This window comes from Condylura cristata, unplaced genomic scaffold (assembly GCF_000260355.1).
Source record: "Condylura cristata isolate star-nosed mole 26May11 unplaced genomic scaffold, ConCri1.0 scaffold00001, whole genome shotgun sequence".
Lineage (NCBI taxonomy): Eukaryota > Metazoa > Chordata > Mammalia > Eulipotyphla > Talpidae > Condylura > Condylura cristata.
In genome coordinates, this window is record NW_004567102.1 from 61,925,928 (window position 1) to 61,945,351 (window position 19,424).

The 19,424-nt window shown below is 34.8% G+C and overlaps 1 protein-coding gene across 3 annotated transcripts in view; it reads left to right on the forward strand.

Moving 5' to 3' along the window:
- Positions 1 to 19,424, forward strand: part of NKAIN2 (Na+/K+ transporting ATPase interacting 2) — an 841,972-nt gene that overhangs the window by 380,603 nt on the left and 441,945 nt on the right. For 2 of the 3 annotated variants that reach the window (XM_012721331.1, XM_004673826.2), the window contains exon 2: positions 12,374 to 12,511. The exons of the other annotated variant lie outside the window; for it this stretch is intronic. In XM_012721331.1, the coding sequence (XP_012576785.1) occupies positions 12,374 to 12,511 (138 nt within the window). The remainder of the gene's footprint in view (positions 1 to 12,373; positions 12,512 to 19,424) is intronic. 3 annotated transcript variants of the gene reach the window in all.

Sequence of the window (19,424 nt, forward strand, 5' to 3'; positions counted from 1 at the left end):
GAATGCATGATCTGAAATTCAGTTCCTTAGACTTCTCAACATTAGACATTTTATTCCTAAACTATGCATCTTAGCCTATGTTTTATTAGCTTGATCTTGAATCACTTAAGGCTTTGTTGTGGAGATATTGGAAATTGAAGGTTGAGTGGATACATTGAACTTCCTACCTCATGCATGGTCTGCTTTCAGTGCATCATGAAAACTACTGACAACAGCTGTCATTTTGATGTGTTCTGATTCTGCTGGGAAGTTTGATTTCTACTGAGTAAAATTATAGACTCTGTAGAACAGCTAAAACAATGATCCATCCACCAAGAGGACCTGGACTGTGATCCTCTTAACACATTTCATGTGAACATAGGGAGACTTTAAATTAAATAAGTGAGAGTTTAGCTATTAAGGTATGAAACCATTTGACAGCACAATGCCAAATAACTGTCATTTTGTTGTGACATGTTGTGCAGGATTATTGGACTTTTAACTGCAATAATAGTATAAAATTTCAGCTTAATTTTTCTGAAAGGTCTGTTGTAATTGTAAACTACTCTATAGAGTGAATGTCACAATTCACACTGATAGAATAATAGTGATGATAATTATTATTTTATGGTATTATTATGATTATTTGAGTTGGCAGAGCATAGGGCTATTTATAAATTAGTTGTTAGTATTTTTTCATATTTTATCTTGTAATGAGAACAAAGAATCTCTTATGTTCACTTTTTTACTGAATTGGGCAACTAATAATAAGGCAGAAATGATACTGTTAAAAATTCCGAAAACAAAGCCATGTGGTTCCAATGCTGGCAAGCTTTGGGGATATTGTAAATTCAGTTCCAGAATTTGGGCATAAAGTAGATATTGCAAGAAAGTTATTCACAGGAGATTTTTGCATTCTGAGTGGATGTAAAGGCTATTTTTATACTATACTGAAGTCTATTAGGTGTGCACTAGTACCAGTAGGTCTAAAAAAGCCTGCCTATCTTAGTTAGGAACACTTTATTGCCAAATATGCTAACCACTACCTGAGCCTTCAGCAAGTAAGAATCTTCTTGCTGGTGGAGGGTCTTTCCTCCATGGTAATGGCTACTGATGATCAGGATGGTGCTTGCTTAAGACTGGGGTGGCTGCATCAATTTATTCAAATAAGGCAACAATGAATTTTCTCAAATAGACACTTTAAGAAATATTTTTCTGAGGCAAGTAATGCTGATTGATAGCATTTTATACACAGTAAAACTCCTTTCAAAATTGGAATGAATCCTCCCAAATTTTACTGTTGCTTTATCAACTAATTTTATATAATACATATTCTAAATCCTGTTGACTTTTCAATAATGTCCACAGCATATTCCTTTGTAGTAAAGTCGATCTCAAGAAACCCCTTTCTTTGTTCATCCTTAAGAAGCAGCCCATCATCTTTCAAGTTGTATCATGAGACTGCAGCAATCCAGTCACTTTTTCAAGCTCAATTTCTAATTCCTTTTCTCTTGATATTTCCACCATGTTGCAATTACTTCCTCTACTGAAATTATGAACAGTTCAAGCTCATCCATGAGGATTGGAATCAACTTCCTCCAAACACCTGTCAATGTTGACTTGTTGACCTCTTCCATGCAGCAGACAAAAAAAAAAAAATTAGATTTATTTATCTATGCATACAGAACTGGGGTACAGGCCAGAGGTGTGGGGGCGGTGAGAGGATTCACCAGAGTCAGAGCAGGGAGCAGAGTAGGCCTACTGTTGAAGAACACTGCTGAGGGGAGCAGCAGGCGGGTCAGAAGAGGTCTGCCTTGCCAGGTGGGTCACCGGGCAGGGGTCAAACTCATGCTGACATGGCTTTAGCTTCATAGTGCTGTGTTTTATCCTGCTGTGCCACCAGGAAGGGCCGGCATCAGGAAAATTTTTAATGGCACGTATCAATAGAATGGTAAATCATTACCAGTGTGGTCAGTTAACAGTTCAGATCTATGAAAGGAATCACTGTCAATGGCAGATGTATTTCTCTATACGTAATTTTTGGAAGGACATTGCTTTTGCTTCATTCTTTTTTTTTTTAATTGACATTATTTTTCTTATGACATACTTGAAATATAACACTAGTTCCATGTGTACATGTGATTCAATATATGCCCATATTACCAGATGATCACCCCGTGAAGTCTTATTAACATTTCACCACAGTTAAACTCTCTTGTAATGAGAAAGTATAACATCTACTCTCTAACAACACTCAAATATAATATGAAGTGCAGTCTTATTAACTATAGTCACCATGCATGTATCAGATCTTCAGGATATATATATTTTTTAAGATTTTATTTATTTATTCATACAGAACTGAGGTACAGGCCAGAGATGCAGAGGGTGAGAGGGTTCACCAGAGACAGAGGAGGGAGCAGAACAGACAGATCGAGGAAGTACACTGCTGAGGGGTGCAGCAGGCGGGTCAGGCGGGTCTGCAGCGCCATGTGGTCACCTCCAGGGCAGGTGGGGATTGAACTCATACGGAAGTGGCCCAAGCTTCTTAGGGCTGTGCTTTAACCCACTGCGCCACCAGGCAGGGCCCTCAGGATGGATTTTATAACTGGAAATGTGTAGCTTTATTTTTCATAACATTTTTATTGAGATATGCTGGTTTACAACACTGTATATGATTTAAGGATATAGGATCACATATCTTTACATGTATTTTACCAGCCCATAGTCACCACTGATAATAGGACTGGAAAGTCAATATTATCCCCTTGACATATGGTTTACAGAATGAATGTAGTGTTAGGAGACACAAAAACAACTGATCCCCTTGTTTAGAGCTCTTGGATTACCAGGTGAGTATATTGTTGGTCAGCATTAATAATTTGAAATAAATCTCCTTTTTTTTTTTTGAGCAATAGGTTTCAACAGTGGCTTTCATATATTCAGTAAACCATTTTGTAAACAGGTGCCATTGTTTCATGATACCTTTGTTGTTTCATTTGTATGTTATAGGTAATTTAGTCTTAGCATAATCCTTAAGGATTATGACTTTCAGGCTGGTCAATGTGCACTTTAAATTGAAGCCTGTAGATTTATTAGTATTTAACAAGGATTGGTCTGTTCTTCAACTTTTTTTTTTTTTTTTTTTAAGTTGAGGTTATGTTGGCTTACATTGCTTTTGTGTTTGGGAGTATAAGATAACCCCTTCCATGCACTCAGGCTCTGACTTCTCCAGTTCTGAAGGACCTAGATGGTATCAGGGTCTACTGTTTTAGCTAGATCTTCTGGGTAGAATTTAGAAAGGATTAGAAGAGTAGTATTCTTCTTTTGGATTAGATTTTGGCTTAAGGGGCATTTGTAACTGGTTTTATCTTCTACCTAGACCACAAAAACTTTCTCCATATTAGCAGGAAGTCAATTTACTGTTTTTTGATTTTTCTTTTTTTTTTAAACCTTTCATGCATTCACTGGAGTAGCATTTTTCCTTTTCTCTAAGGACTTTCCCTTTGCATTCACAGTATGGCTCAATTCATGGTAAAAGAGGTCTAGATTTTAGACTGCCTAGGCTTTTAAAATGCCTTCTGACTAAAATTAATTATTTCTAAATTATGAATTAAAGTGAGAGACTTGTGAGTCTTCCTTTGACTTCATCAGGGTCATTGTGAGTTATGAACTGATCAAGTCTCAATGTTGCTTTATTTCAGGTAATAGGGAGATCCTAAGAGTGTGGGAAATAAGAGAAAGACCATTTGGTGAAGCAGTCAGAACACATGCAGTGTTTATTGAGTCAGGTTGCTGAGTTACGTGTGAAACACTCGGCAATTACAACAGCAAAATAAAAATCACAGATTATCATAATGAATAATAATGAAAAATATGAAATACTATAAGATTTACCAAAATGTGACACAGAGACATGAAAGTGAGTGTACGCTGTTGAAGAAGTGGCAGTAAGTGTTTTGATGGATACAGGTTTGCCAGAAATCTCTAATTTATAAAAAAAAGTTATGTATTTGAAGGAAAGTAAAACAAAGTGCAATAAAACAAGGTATGATGTTTGTAACTGATTGTAACTGAAAACAGGGGCACTGAATTTGGAATGATGAGGGTTTTGTTCATTATCTGTAATCACAATTTCAAACAAAAGATCAATAGTCTTATCTATATAATAAAAATAATAGTAATAATCTTTGTAAATTATTTAAAGTAAAAATTATAATAAATAATGCACAAACGTGCTTGTAGAGTACCTGAGATATGGTAAGCACTCATTATATTTTTCTTAAATTAGAATCCAGAATCAATATTTTTTTTCTTTTTAGTCAGAGCGCAGAGACTTGTATTATAATAAAAATATATTAAAATAAAGTTCAGAAATCCCTACCAGTGAAAACTTAAATAACATTTAGTGATTATACATACACATACCTCAACACACCCACACAATCTGACATCGGAATAAATAGATCAAAGAAATATGTGACTTGGTGAGTTCAGTTCAACAATGGAACAAAATATTATTTGTGCAGTAGTATTAATTTATTGTGCTATGTTTAAAGAAGACTATTTTCTACTTTTAAATCTAGTATAATATGGTAATCATCAATTTGCTTTTGATCACACAAGTATTAACATTGAAATAGTTATAAATTGCTATGTAGAATGAACAGCTGTGAGAAATAATAAATGATTCTTTTATCATAACAACTAGACTATTAGCTGATTTAGAGTTTTATATAAAAGGTACTATTACACAAAATAAAGAGAAATGCTAAAAATATTATTTGATTCTTATGTGGTTCAATTAATTAACTCTTACTGCAACTTCAGGAATACATGATCAATTCTGTATGTCAATAAAAATATTTCAAGAAATGGAATGCACTGTGTTTCAATTGCACAGCTTATAAGAAAATGCACTTCTGTAAGAAACATGTCTTATTTGCTTCCTTTCAACTCATGCCACTTTTTCCCTGTATTTTCCCTGTATTTTCTTAGAAGTCTTTACTGAGCTAAACTATATAAAGAGGTAGAGTTCTAAAGTAAATGTTGATTTTATTGGGATTGAAAGGTGGAGAGATAGAAGGAAAAACAGAGAAAATGGTGATGTTTGAACCCTTTACAGTAGATTAGGTATATGGTATGGTTATTTGGGCAAAAAATATTCATTAAAAGTGACTCCTCTGAATAATTGTTATTATCATCTCTGTGCTGCTATTTTTTGTATCTTTGACAAATAGAATAAGAAATATTTGATCATCACTAACTCAGAGTCTATCAAGAATATCAGTCAGGATGATATTTGTGCTAAGATACCAGTGCCCAAATTTGTTATACACTGTTGAAATAGGAATTGATTATAATAGCCTCAACCAACCTAGCCATTTTAATGAGTACCTATGTACATTACTTAGTCTCCATGAATCCTAGGGTCTGTATACTATAGAAGTTCCATTTCACAATTAAAATAAATGAGATTCCCAGAATTAGATGACATCCTTTGATCACATATGTTGGAATTCAAGCATGATTTTCTGATTCTCAAACCTTAAGTTCTTAACTATGATGGTATGTCTACTTCTATTATAATCAGAACTATAAGAACTAGATGTATTTTGGTGGTGATTGTTTATTTAAGCTCATTTCTTTGTTTTGTTATGAAGAAAAGAAATTATGTGGGAAGGGAGAAAACCATTGGTATAATTAAAGTGGGATAAATTATTATTTATTATCCATTTTCTCCAAACTCCTTAAAATTTTGTTATCTTTAATGAACACATATCACTTACACACAGGTATTCACTCACATACACAAAGACTTGAAAACTACTTACTCAAGAATGACAAGTTACTCAGGTAAAATTCTGTGTGTGGCTATGGGTGTATCTTAGATGTGTAATCACTGCAGACCCTATTTTAAATTTATTGTTCTCATTTCACACATGAATCAGATCTCTTGGTGAGATGAAATAAATTTGTCTTTATATAGCTCCTGCATATGTTTGAAAATTGATATATATTTTCTCCCTTAGCTGGTCTACTATGGACAAAATAGTATATTCAAAAGGGAACATCATCCAGTCATATCTGTATAGTCTTGTTTTGTAATACTGTTATATTTTAGAAAATATCATATGGAATTCAACACTTCAGCAATATAAAAAGACCTATAATCCTGCTAAAACTTTAGCTCCTTTGGGATTGACTTTAAAATAAGAAACAGAGGGGCCCTCCCTGGTGGTGCAGTGGGTTAAAGCACAGCACTAAGAAGCTAAAGCCACTTCAGCATGAGTTCGATCCCTACTCACCCCAGAAGTGATCCCACATGACCACATGACGTGGCAGACCTCTCCTGACCCACCTGCTGCTCCCCTCAGCAGTGTATTTCACCAGTCGGCCTGTTCAGCTTCCCGCTCTGTCTCTGGTGAATCCTCTCACTGCCCCTGCACCTCTGGCCTGTACCCCAGTTCTGTATGCATAAATACATAAAAATAATAAGAAACAGAAACATGGGGTATCCTTTCTGATTCTGGAACAGATCACTTCCAGTATGCTGCAAATTATAATGCACGGTAGGGAAATACAAAGGAGGTTACCACCAAAAAATGTGGAAGATATCGAGCATGGTGTGATTCAACAAAGGAGTAGAATAAATATAGACATAAGAATTAGCTGCCTTACCAACTGGAGAGACAAAAGCACAGAGAAGAGCACAAGATCATGAATCTAAGGCACGGCCTCAGGACAGGGTCAGCGAGCTGAAGGTGAAAGGTTCTTAAAGGATCACATAGACCCTCCAGAAATGTTTCCCTATATTTCTAGTGTTTTAAGTTCTCTATAGGCCAGAAAACAGGCTAACTACAATTAAGAACAACAAATTGACCATACTTGGTTGAAATGTAGGAATAAAGATCAGCAGCAAAATATTTATTAGCAAAATTACGAGAAGCAGACAAGACTGCCTGGAAGTTTATCACAACATCCCTGGTTACTACAGATGAAATGAGAATCAGGTGCATGCTGGGAACCCTTACTCATATCAGTTTTCATCTCAATTTTCCCTAGTATTTCCTTACTTTTTATACTATATGTAACAAAACTAATTTTGTCTTACTGCATAAGTTATCTGCTCCTACAAACAACTAAAATGCAAATAATTTATTGTTTCCTGAAATTCCATAGTTAATATTTTATTAATAACACATGACCTTTGTTATTCAATGAAGTACACTTGAACAACACAAGTGAGGTTTAGGTGGGTGCGGGGGGGCCTTGACCAGCAAGGCCGAGGATTGGGGTCCCAGGGTCGACGAAAGGAAGAAGGCAAAGATGGAGACAAGTGCAAGAGAGCTTTATTCTTACAACAGTCATATATATACACCTGAGGGCGGCACAGAAGGTACAGGCAGGGGGTGGTTTGGTGGTCTAATGTCTTAAAGGCCAATGTGTTTGAGGAAAGGGATCCATCCTTATCTCTTTGTCTCTTTGGCACCAAAGCTTGCTGAGCAGGAAAGGAAGGAGAGTGGGGGAAGGGATTGGGGTGTGCTGCATTCTCAACCAGGATGTTTACTCTAAGTTCCAATCAAGTGTTGTTTTGTGCATAGGAAGCAAAGTCCTGGTCTCGGTCCCCTACAGGTGGGAGCATTCCACTTGCTTAGGATCACATTGTGAGTCTATGTTATATCTCTTTCCCCAGAAACTTGACAGTTGGAACAATCTGAAAGTTTGTGTTCCTGAAAGAACTGGAATAACTTAAAGATGGTGGAAAGAAAATACATAGAAAACTGGATGCTCATAGATAAATTTAATTTTAATCCACAATATAGGACTGGAAACTCCAGTTGCTTATATCTAATCTTATATTTTTAACTCAGCATTTTTTTTTTTTTACATTGTGCTATTTAGCTAACTTTGGTTTATAACACAGAAGATGACTTAGAGGTGTGGGATCACAAGCCTTCTCAGATATATATTACTTACTACACAACACCTCCTATTTTTAAAGTATTTGTTTTATGGCAATAACAATGATAGTTGGAAAAAATCAATTATTTATTTATTATGAAGATGTTTCACAGACTTTTTTTTTCTAAGATTTATTTATTGATTCATACAGACTGGGGTACAGGCCAGAGATGAGGAGGGTGAGAGGATTCACCAGGAGTAGAATGGGGAGCAGAACAGGCAGATCCACGAAATACACTGCTGAGGGGAGCAGCGGGCGAGTCAGGAGAGGTCTGCCAGCCATGTGGATCTCCTCTGGGGCAAGCGGGGATCGAACTCATGCGGAATTGGCTTAAGCTTCTTAGTGCAGTGCTTTAACCCACTGCGCCACCAGGGAGGGCCTTTCACAGACTTTTTAATGAGCATTTGTTGGCAAAGAAAGTAAGATAAGTTTTACTTATGGTACTTACTAGAAAGGTTATAGAGACCATTATCAATGTAAACATACTGCACTAGATTAACACCAACTATTACAATTCACATGTACTATAATGCCAAAGAAGAGTATTTTTCATGTGTTAGTGGATACATAGACATCAATGAAGAATTAATAATACTTCTTCTATGTAGGATTTTGAGTTTGGAATTTGATAGAGCATTCCCACTTTGGGGAATTTAATCTATAGAAAGGTCAGCATATATTTAGAGAATTGTTTAATGTACACATGTGTATTAAAGCTGAAAATTTGAAGCAAATTAAATACCTGTTATAGTGCAATGTTTAAATAAGGATATAATGAGACAGATCTATAAATGTGGGATGTGTGAATGTACAACCTCTGCAACACATATCTAAGTGAGAAGTGCATGGTAAAAAGCCATGTATGCATTATAATCCCATTTATATAAATAAAAAATGTGAAAATAATTTACATACACATTGACAGATATTCACCTTGATGTTGGCATCTGCATGCAATATTTTCCTGAATATGCAGCTAACAGTATATTCCCAAATTGACACAGATTGCTTTTGGAGAAGACGACTGGATAGTTTCTTAAAAGTTTGTTAAATAAATGTTGCACCTTACTTATGTTTAAGGCTGGTGCAACTTTTATAAAAGAATCAGAAGGAGAGAAAAAAAAACTGAATTATAAGTCAGTTTATAAATACAAAAGCCTCAAATAAAATTTTATTAACCCAACTGAAACTATGATAATGGTATTGTATTTTCTTCAGATGAACATGATAAAAACTATCAATATAATCAATCATGATAATGATCTAAAAGAATAAAATGAGTGTCTCAGTGGATGCAGAAATAAAAATTGACAAAATTGTCCCCTATGTGTGAAGAAATAAAATCCTCATAAAAATAGTAATGAAAAGAAACAGCATTTTTTTAAAGCAATAAGTTACACATTTATAATAGCCTACTATGCAGAAACCAAACACAAACAACCAAAATGTAAGTATAAGCAAAATAGACAAGAATGAAGGAGCTTATACACAGACATTTTTCTGTGACTGTCACACAGGCACACAAAGAGCAAGTGCATGAACTGTTCAAGGCCATTCATACCTTTATATGCCTTGGAGTTAAGGGTATACAATGTAGCTATGCTAGAGATAGTCCAGTGGGTGAAAGGGGAATAATACCTGAGGACATAGGCTGAAGAAGCAAATAATAAAATAAAACAAAGGAGATTTGCCTTGTCCAACGATGATTTAATATCCTGAGCTGGTAAGTATGACCAAGAGATCCTCTACAGTATTCAAAAATAAGTAAATTTAGAAATGAGACATGTAGTGTGCCCCCAACATATACCTGCAACTTAGTGAAGGCATTTTGGTTTGGATTATGTTAGCTGTGTATTCACAAAGTGGGGTCACAGCATGGGGGGGTCCTGTCTAGTGGCCTCCATTTCCATTCTTACACTAACCATTTCCAGGACCTCAGGAGAATCATTAGTCACACTGGTTGATAGATTTCTTAATCTGAAGAATAAGAAAGATTCCTGGGTTTTGTGTATTATCAAGAGAAGCTAGATGCCTGGGAATTGTGTGACTGCCCAGCATATAGTAATTGTTTTAATATATACCCCATCTCTTTCCTCCAACTCTTCAAGCACCAGTAATTTCATAGTCAATGAACACTGTCAGAAGGAATACTTCCGAGAGAGAGGGTCAACTCCTATAAGTATTTACTTCCTTTACTTCCTCAGTACTAAGTTATTTTCCAAAAATCTTCTATTCTGGAGTCTAACATCAAATTCTAGAACCCGTGATAATGATAAGAAGGCAAATAGGGCTAGTAAAAAAGATGGGGGGAAATCAGAGTTATTACAGGTGAAGAATTGCACATCAACTTATCCAATCTGTGCAACCTTGTAAGTAATGTGAGGTGAAACTCTTCATTCTGTCATAAAAAAAAGGCTGATATATGTTGATGGCACCTCATTTTAGCCTCACAGACTTAGCAAGTATATTACCATCTCTATATATTTTTATAATCAATGATGGCATTGCTATTTTCTTCCATAATTGGAGCATTTATTGAGAGACCCCCCACTGTTTGACTGATGTGCTTCATCCTTTATACTTTCCCTGCTGTGTCTCCACGGTTATGATGCTCAAAATTTATAGAGTTTAGATTCTTCTTGCTGCTGTTTTGCTTTCCTGCTAACTGTTTATTCATAGGATAAGGGTAAGAGAGTTTTATATTAAAGTGAGTTTTTATATAGATTATTAAAAATAGTGCTCTGAGAACAATCACATACGCTTGATAGATTTCCACTGAGACATAGTAATACTGCCTAACATCACAAATAACCATCCTCTGTGTGGCATGGTGACTGCCTGGTAAATGGTTGGAGGAATGTTTCAACAGAAGATAGTTCAAGGTTTATGAGGCTGGGATTCTATTGGAGTTCTATGCCAGTGTGCTTTTTATCAGTCAGAATGTTGAATTCCACTATTACGGTTCTGTTGAACAGTGTGAATTCAGAATATTCAGAGCAGAACAGTCCTACATATGCTGTCTCTGGCTGGCTGGCTCTCTAATCAATGACAACTCTAAATGAAAACTAATATTTGGCAATGCTGGTGTATTATTATAGATATTTAAATGTACTATTGTACCTTAGGGCACAGAGGTATTGTGGGACAGAAAAAGAGTTTATTGTTCTCTCAGTGCCTGATGGGGAAATGAACTGCTCAGTTAAAGAGATGCAGTTTAATAAGCATCATTCAAGGAGTCTTCAAACAAAAATAATATCTACATTCAAAAGCATTAAGTCCATTTCATGAGTTAGTCCACTTTTCTGACAAGAGATTATCATTAGAGCCTAATGATATCTGTGACTTCGAGTTTTTAAAAACAATTTTTTTTAAATCTGCATGCCAAATATTTGTGTGAATATGTGTAAAAAGATAGGTTCTTCTCAGTGATTACTCCTATCTATTATCGTTCCACCTGTGGGCAGGCAGGAGTAATACAGTTGGGTGAAAATCACACCATAGCTCTTTTGAGAGACTTGGCAGCTCTCTATATTTCACTTTTCAGTGAAAATAACCCTTATGTCCCACGGGCCACTCTTAGAGTCCTTTTATTGTTGGTTGGTTAAAGGTAGGTTGATTGGTTTTGCTTTACTCCTCCTGCTTATATTTTTACATTTTTTTTCAATGTAAATTTGTAAGCACAGCTGAATATAGGATAATTTGACATAACTAAAATACTTTAAAAAAAAAAAAAAAGCAATGCTTGGATTTTAGTTTTTGCTTCCTGTCATCTCATTTTAATTTTAGGGCCCTCTTACCTGGTTAATATGACCAAGTTATGGTCCATTTTTTATCTATTCTTTTAAGGTTAGGAAGACTTAGACACTAGTCTGAAACCCTGCATTATTAGACACTAATTGGAATTCCTAAAGAATTAGACTCCAACAAGGATAATTATTGACCTAGGACATTATAGCCACACAATGACAGACCTGTGTCTGGAATCCAGCTCACTGGACTTGCCTAAGAGATTGATATTTTCCTCTATATAGCCCCCTTTGCTCTATTCACGACTTATGTGTTAACAACTGAACAAATCTGAACAACAAATCCTTCATGTGGACTTCACTCCTCAAACTTACTGTTTGATGGTTTCAAGTGTTTGACAGTGCATATGACAATATAATTTATCCTGTGACTGCACAGGTGACATCCTGTGAATACTGCTTGATGCCTCTGCAAAATCATCCCTGAAAAGATTGTAGCTGCCTATGGATCCACAGAATCCATAGTTTTCCTTTGAAATATACTGAAAAGGTCACTCTCAGTGTTAGAAATAAAAAAATGTCTGCTGTGGTGACACAATTATAATTACTAATTATAAAACCAATGTGGTATATATTTCTCTCACCACTGTGCTCATCTATACATCCTGTTTTGTTATTCTAGGTTTGTGTGCTGGAGAGGCAAATATTTGACTTCCTTGGATATCAGTGGGCACCTATCCTGGCAAATTTTATACATATTATTATCGTCATTCTTGGTTTATTTGGAACTATTCAATATAGACCTCGTTACATAACAGGAGTAAGTACCCTTCTTGCCTTTTAAAAATTTTTATTGAAATAGAGAAATATATATTCTAGCAAGTACAGATATCTTCAAAACATCCATGTATATTCCATACTTAATGTACCATATGTTGTTTTCATAGTTTCAGATTTCATTACAGTAATTTCAAATCTGAAGTGCTTGACTAGATGTAATCATCAGATTGTATTTTCATAAATTGTTATTTCAGCAAATATTTTCTTGTAATTACTAGCAGAAATGTGTCCAAATAATTCTAAACTATAAAGTCATAGCCTCTGATTTAACCATTCACCATTTTAACCATGGTGAATTTTTTCATTTTAATAATCATATTTTATAGACTGATAGTATAAAATTAATATAAGAGAGTATGTAGATATATAGCTTGGTGTGAGAATATTTTACATATTAGAATTGATATCTGACATACTTATAGGCCAAGATTCTGAGCCACAGTCTCTGTGTTTTCCATAATTCTCTTTTTTGGCTCAGAGAAAGTATTTTGCATTCCCACTCAAGTTAAACTTACTTAACATAAAAGTGAAACCCAACTGTGTTGCAGTTGCTATGGGAACCATAACTTTGGATATTTTACTTTTGTATGTGCCTCAGATCTCAGCTATAGCTCTTCATTAATGTAGATTTTTTTTTTAGTTTCATCATTTTTTTCTATTTCTTCTATTTTTTGACAAAAGAAATGTCTATAGGCATTTATTTAAAATTATAAAGCAGATATGTGGCAAAGACATAGATTTAAGATAGTGCTGTCAAGGCTCTACCTATTCAACATAAACCAGCAGGCCTGCTCAGCTTTCATGAAGGCTGCTCACATAAAAGATGGCCTCCCGCGACCTGTTCTCTCTGTCATCTGGAACCCAGATAAAGTTCACTGGTGCTGGAACAGGCACTGCACAGACAGTTAGGGCCAAGGGGTGCACTATCTGATGAGGGATGAGCCAGAAGTCACAGTCTCACCCCTCTAGACACCTCTTGTGAGTGGTTGTCACTTCTAGGGGTATGTAGTATGCAAATCTTGTGATGTAGGATGTGTTCTGTTGCAGGTCATTTTGTTGTTGTTGTTTAAAGTTGTACATACAAGAAGTGAGGTGTAGGCCAGAGGTGTTGGGGATGTGAGGACTCATCAAAAACAGAGTATGGAGAAGGATATGGATTTATTGGAATACACTCCTGAGGGGAGCAGTGGGCAAGATAAGAAAGGTCTGCTGTGCCATGTATGTCACCTCCCTGGCTGGAGATCGAATTCATGAATAGAATGGAGATTGTTTGATAGCACTGAGACTTTAACCTCTATGCCATGTGGGAGGCCCACAGGTTATTTTTTTCATATGCAAAACCTGATAATATTTCCATTGTTTTTATATAAATAGTTACTTGATCCAATATAAGAAGAGTGCAGGTTTAGTACTTAGGAGTGAGTGTTCCAAAGTCATAATACCAGCGTTCATATCTTGCTTCTGTCTAATTCTGTGTAACTTCAGACAGCATAACCTCATTGAGACTTAGTTTCCCTACCTTTAGAACGAAAGTAATAATTATGTTAACATACGTGCTTTGGTTAATTGCTGTATAATATGAAAGTTTCTTAATTTAGCTTTCTTTTTTCATTAGACTATTGAGTCCCCTTCATGATTTTAATCTTATGAAGTTGCTCTGAGCAAATCAAGTAAGTGTGTCAGCTCCATTTCTGATGACATCACTGAGATAAAATACTAGATGTGCATCAGAATTCTTGAACAGTTTAAAACTCATATCTTGAGGAGTAAGTGGGATAGTTTATAAAATGTCCTGAGCACAATACTTTTACTTAAAGGTGTTCAGTAATTCTTAGTTATAATATTTTTCTCCTTATTGTTATTATTTGAAATAATACCAAACTATATAAACTAGCTACAAACTGAGAGTCAATTTAAAATAGAACAAATGTTCCAAAATAACAGTCAAATTATTTATATAGTTTTTATTCCAAGCTATTACAACTCTTAAAAAAAAGTACAGGATTTCCATATATCAAACTATAATTCCATCCCATTGAATAGAACAGCTGTCCATAAAGCTTTTCAAGAGAAGCTGCATGGAAGAATTAGGATACCATGGGACACTAAGGATTGTTGGAACTTTTATATTGCTAAGAGTTTCTGAAATCTCTGAAGTTTAACAATGTGTCTTAGAGCTACAACTTTGATTTGATCTCGACTTGCAGACAACATTCTGATGTGATCTTTTCTTTGAGACAATGTCTTATTTGGAAAATCTTTTGCCAGCTGGAGATTCTGTAAATGTGAAATTTTTATTTTCCAACTCAGCAAGTCCTGGGTTAGAAATATATCCTCAGAAGTCTGCTTGCAGAGTGAAATGTTCCTTCTTGATCTTATCTCTCTCCTACAATATTATGTTATATGTGACTAAAAGATGTCCACTGTGAGCTTTGCCAGATCTACAATTTATATTTCCTGTCTTCCCTGTTATTGCAGGCAATAGTGAAGTTATTCAGACAATATTTATTCTGACTCCTCTTTTCTTGCCCTCAAAAACATTTTCTTACTGATTTTCCTTGTCCACTGATAATTTCTTCATACTCTCCACTCCTAATAATTAAATTAATGGAATCTAATAGTCCCGACTTTGTGTTAAAGGTCAAAGTAGATTTATGAAAATAGAGAATTTGTCATAAATATAGAATTAAGATTTTTTTCCAATTTGCCTAAAGATGGCAAAGGACTTATAATAAAAAAGAATTTCAATGAAATTATAGTTGATAGAAGTTTTAGTCAATGAAGGATGTGAGGTGAGCAGACCCTATATTACTGTAGTTAAGAAGTTTCCACAGGCTTTACACCAGAAACTTGGATTAATAATAAAATTTATTTTTCTTTCCTGTGAAAACATTGGCCTTTATGATATCTCTATTCATAATTTTGTGTTATTAATCAGTTAAGTATGAAAATACAGTAAACACTTCAGGAATATTACATTTTTAAAGTGATTGTTATTAATTAACTTTATTAAGACTTTCATATTTTCTTCATGTATGTGCAAATGAAGCATGTCTGATTATGCTAATATTCAAATGTCTTAATATCTTTAACATTCAAAACATTTTGAAATTCATGTAGCTATCCAACTATTCATTTCTCCCTTTACACTACTATATATTATGTTATATAAAGTAATGTATAACATCCTTTATATTCTCATATATTTTATAGTGTATGCTATTTCCATATTATTCATAGTAGTTCCTTATAGTTATATCTGTAAAAAATCCCAATTTTTATTTGTGACTTCAACTTTAATTATCTAGGAATAATTAAATATTATACAAAATTTTCATACTTGTATTTACTTTACTATAGTTTATCCAAAATTATTTTACTAAATTATCCTCCCAATAGTATATAGTAAACTATTATACTGCATTCTTGCTATTTTCTGTTCTCATATTGTGACTTTATAAGGAAAAATACGATTTGTGTTCTGAATTACATTTTTTTTAAAAGATTTATTTATTTGTGCATACAGAGCTGGGGTACAGGCCAGAGGCTCAGGGGCGGCAAGAGGCTTCACCAGAGACAGAGTGGGGAGCAGAAGGCAGATCTAGGAAGTACACTGCTGAGGGGAGCAGCAGGCGGGCCAGGAGAGGTCTGCCACACCATGTGGTCACTTCCGGGGCAGGTGGGAATCGAACTCATGAGGAAGTGGCTTTAGCTTCTCAGTGCTGTGCTTTAACCCACTGCGCCACCAGGGAGGGCCGAATTACATTTTTTTTTTAAAAATAAACTTTTGTGGAGGTGAAACATTAGTTTATAACATTGCATATATTTCATGAGGCCAGTGGAATAATATGATGTGACACTCTGCATCCTGATCACCACTGAAAGTCTGGTTTCCAACCATGACCCTGTTTGACCACTGTTTACATTTCTTGTTTTCCCTCATATGTATTTTTTCACATGCTCATGAACCATTTTAATTTCCGTTTGAGAGATTACTTTTTCGAGTTTTTCAGTCATTTTTCCCTGAAGCCTTACTCTTTACCTTACCAAACTATATATATGGATCATATAATAAAAATGTTTACTCTTTAAACATCAAATTTCCATTTGATCTTTATGCCCTTACCTTTTTAATCTGAGCTCCCTTTCCCAGTCTGTTGTTTTGAATATTAAATATCACTTTTAAAAAGATGATAAGGTTTCATTATCCTTAGATCTAATTTTGCTAAAGCATAAAAACAGATGCCTGACATGGAATCCAGGAAAAAATGTTGTTTTACACATTTGCTGTTTGCAAATTTTCAAATTATTGAGGGGACATTTTATTCTATTAAATTGAAAAAAGAAGGTCCAAAAAATGATGTGGACATCCTCTGAAATATTGAGCACAGTGGCAACAGCTACATTTTAGAGCATATTGGTAATTAGTTTTGTTTCCTTTACTAATCTCCTTCAAAAGAGCAAAGAAGAAAAATTTAAAACAGCTAATTGGAAAAAGAACTCATTAGTTGCATTTGAAGGCCTCTGGCATTATAAGGAATACAGTATGTTGATGGAAAATGAAGTAGATGATTTCAGCTTTAAGCAAATAAAATATGAAGTCAGAATCCATAGAAAGAATATTGTATAGTTCTCAACAGCATGAGTCCAAAAGAAAATAGCACATAAACTGTGGGGGAACAATTCAGAAACCAGTGCTTATTAATGGTTCCCATGAAAGTGTCACCATATTAATAAATTCAATGCATCTTCATTTGGGCTGGAGACTCTGGCAGGCAGAATGTAATTGAGATACCATTGCTATTAGCTAATAATAATAAAAGAAGTACTACTGGCTTGCATTACTGTATGGTTCAAAATAACCTGAGTATGTGGTACAGAATACTTTTTGATGATATTGACAGAGAATATTGTGTAACTCTCCTTCCTTCTATCCTCCTGCCAACTCTGCTTTTCTCCTTCTCCCCTCCTCATTCCATTCATTTAACTAAATAATTTGAAAGAAAAAGATGACAGCACTTAGAACCATTAGATTGATTAAAGAAATCTAGTCTGGACCCTCCCTGGTGGTGCAATACTATGAAGGTTTAAGCACAACACTATGAAGCTAGCCACAGCCACTTTAGCAACGAGTTCGATACCAACCAAGGAAGTGAACCACATGGCACAGCAGACCTCTCCGTGTCTGCCCACTGCTCCCCTCAGTGGTGTATTTCATCAGTCTGCCTGTTCTGTTCCCTACTGTTTCCAGAAAATCATCTCACTGCCCCTGCACTGCACCACTGACCTGTACTCCAGTTCTGTATGCATAAGTAAATAAATCTTGAAGAAAAAAGAAATCTAGTCCTCAGACTAGAAATACATTCAAAACAGATGAAAATGCTTTCTTCAAATGAAATAAAAACAGGACAATATGCCAAACTCACTGATCTGTATTTTCTTACCATATCCCTTACCCTCCACAGTCGCTCCTAGATACCCACCTGTGCAAATACCAAGAACTCTACATTTATGTCACAAACTTCTGTCCAGACTCTCTTGACTCCTATTTTTAGGAGCGCAGTTTAGAGTCATGATCATCTCACAAGTTAAAATAAGTTTTAAGTTGTTGGCAAGTTTAAAAGCCATCACAGCTTCGCATCTCAAGAATTAAGAACAGGTGTAGGGCACCATGCTGACTGGAGCAGCAAAATATGAAAATCTTAGACCCATTTTACCAAAATATCCTGATACTTGGGAAATACATAAACCCCTCAGAGAGTCTGTAAAAGCTGACAGTCCCAACATTGATTTATATGGAAAAATAATTCTCTACATTTCAAAAATTACTATTTGCTGATGTTTAACTATAATTTGAATTTTGAGATGTTTCCAGAGTACAGTCCCTGATGGAGTGTATAACCAATAGCAATAAATGAAGAGTACTTCCTAATACCCATTATCAAAAATGCTTCTTTCATTCTAATAATGTTACCTCCCTACAAATCTCTGCATTCCTTGCAGTCATTTCTGGGAAGTTATTAATCTATGTTCAAGCAGTTGTTTTGCCTCTTTCACTCAATTTTTCTAGGCAAAAAAAAAAAAAAATACCCAAAGAAAACTTACTGCAGCTACAGCATTAAAAATGCACACTTTCTGTGTTCAAGACAGAAAATCAATGTAGATTAGAGATGAAGAGACTTGAGATAGTAGTAAATTAACAATGCTTCTAATGACTTAGAGTAGTTGTGAAAATAAGTCTTTTCTCATAAGCCTGGAAGGAAAGAAAAACAACATTACAAGTTTTATAGATTTAGCCTGTAGTCCTAAAATAAATGTAATAACACAACATGGTGAATGCAATTTATTTTCAAAAGGATGTGTTCCCCTAGGGAATTGTGGGCTGTGATTCTGCAAAAAGATACTTTGTGCTCTCATTTTGGTATTAGGCTGAGGCTAAAATTTATTAAAAAATTGTAAGTAATTACATGTAAATTCATATTTGCAAATCATCTAATAATTTTGGGGAAAATGAAAAAAAAACATTTTTTGATATGTGTCTTAGTATTTGGTTCTTTTCCAGAATAAAAATCAAATTAACTTATGTAGATTTTTTTTTAAATCAAAAAGTAAAATTAGACTGATAATGTACTAATAGGGCCATTTTCTTCTCCTTCTCCATTTGGTCTTAGTCTCTATAGTTCTGCTTTATTATTTTACACCTTAGTGTGTTTGTAAAAGCAAAATCATTTTAGTCTGACTACACTGTTTTTATAAAGTTCTCCTCCCCCCCCAAACATATAAACTCCGTTTGAGGTTCTGTATATAGTTTTGTTGTGAGAGACAAAATGGGCCTCTTTCTTTTAAATTGTATCATAAATATATATCTGACTTTTTCATTCAATTTCTTGTTA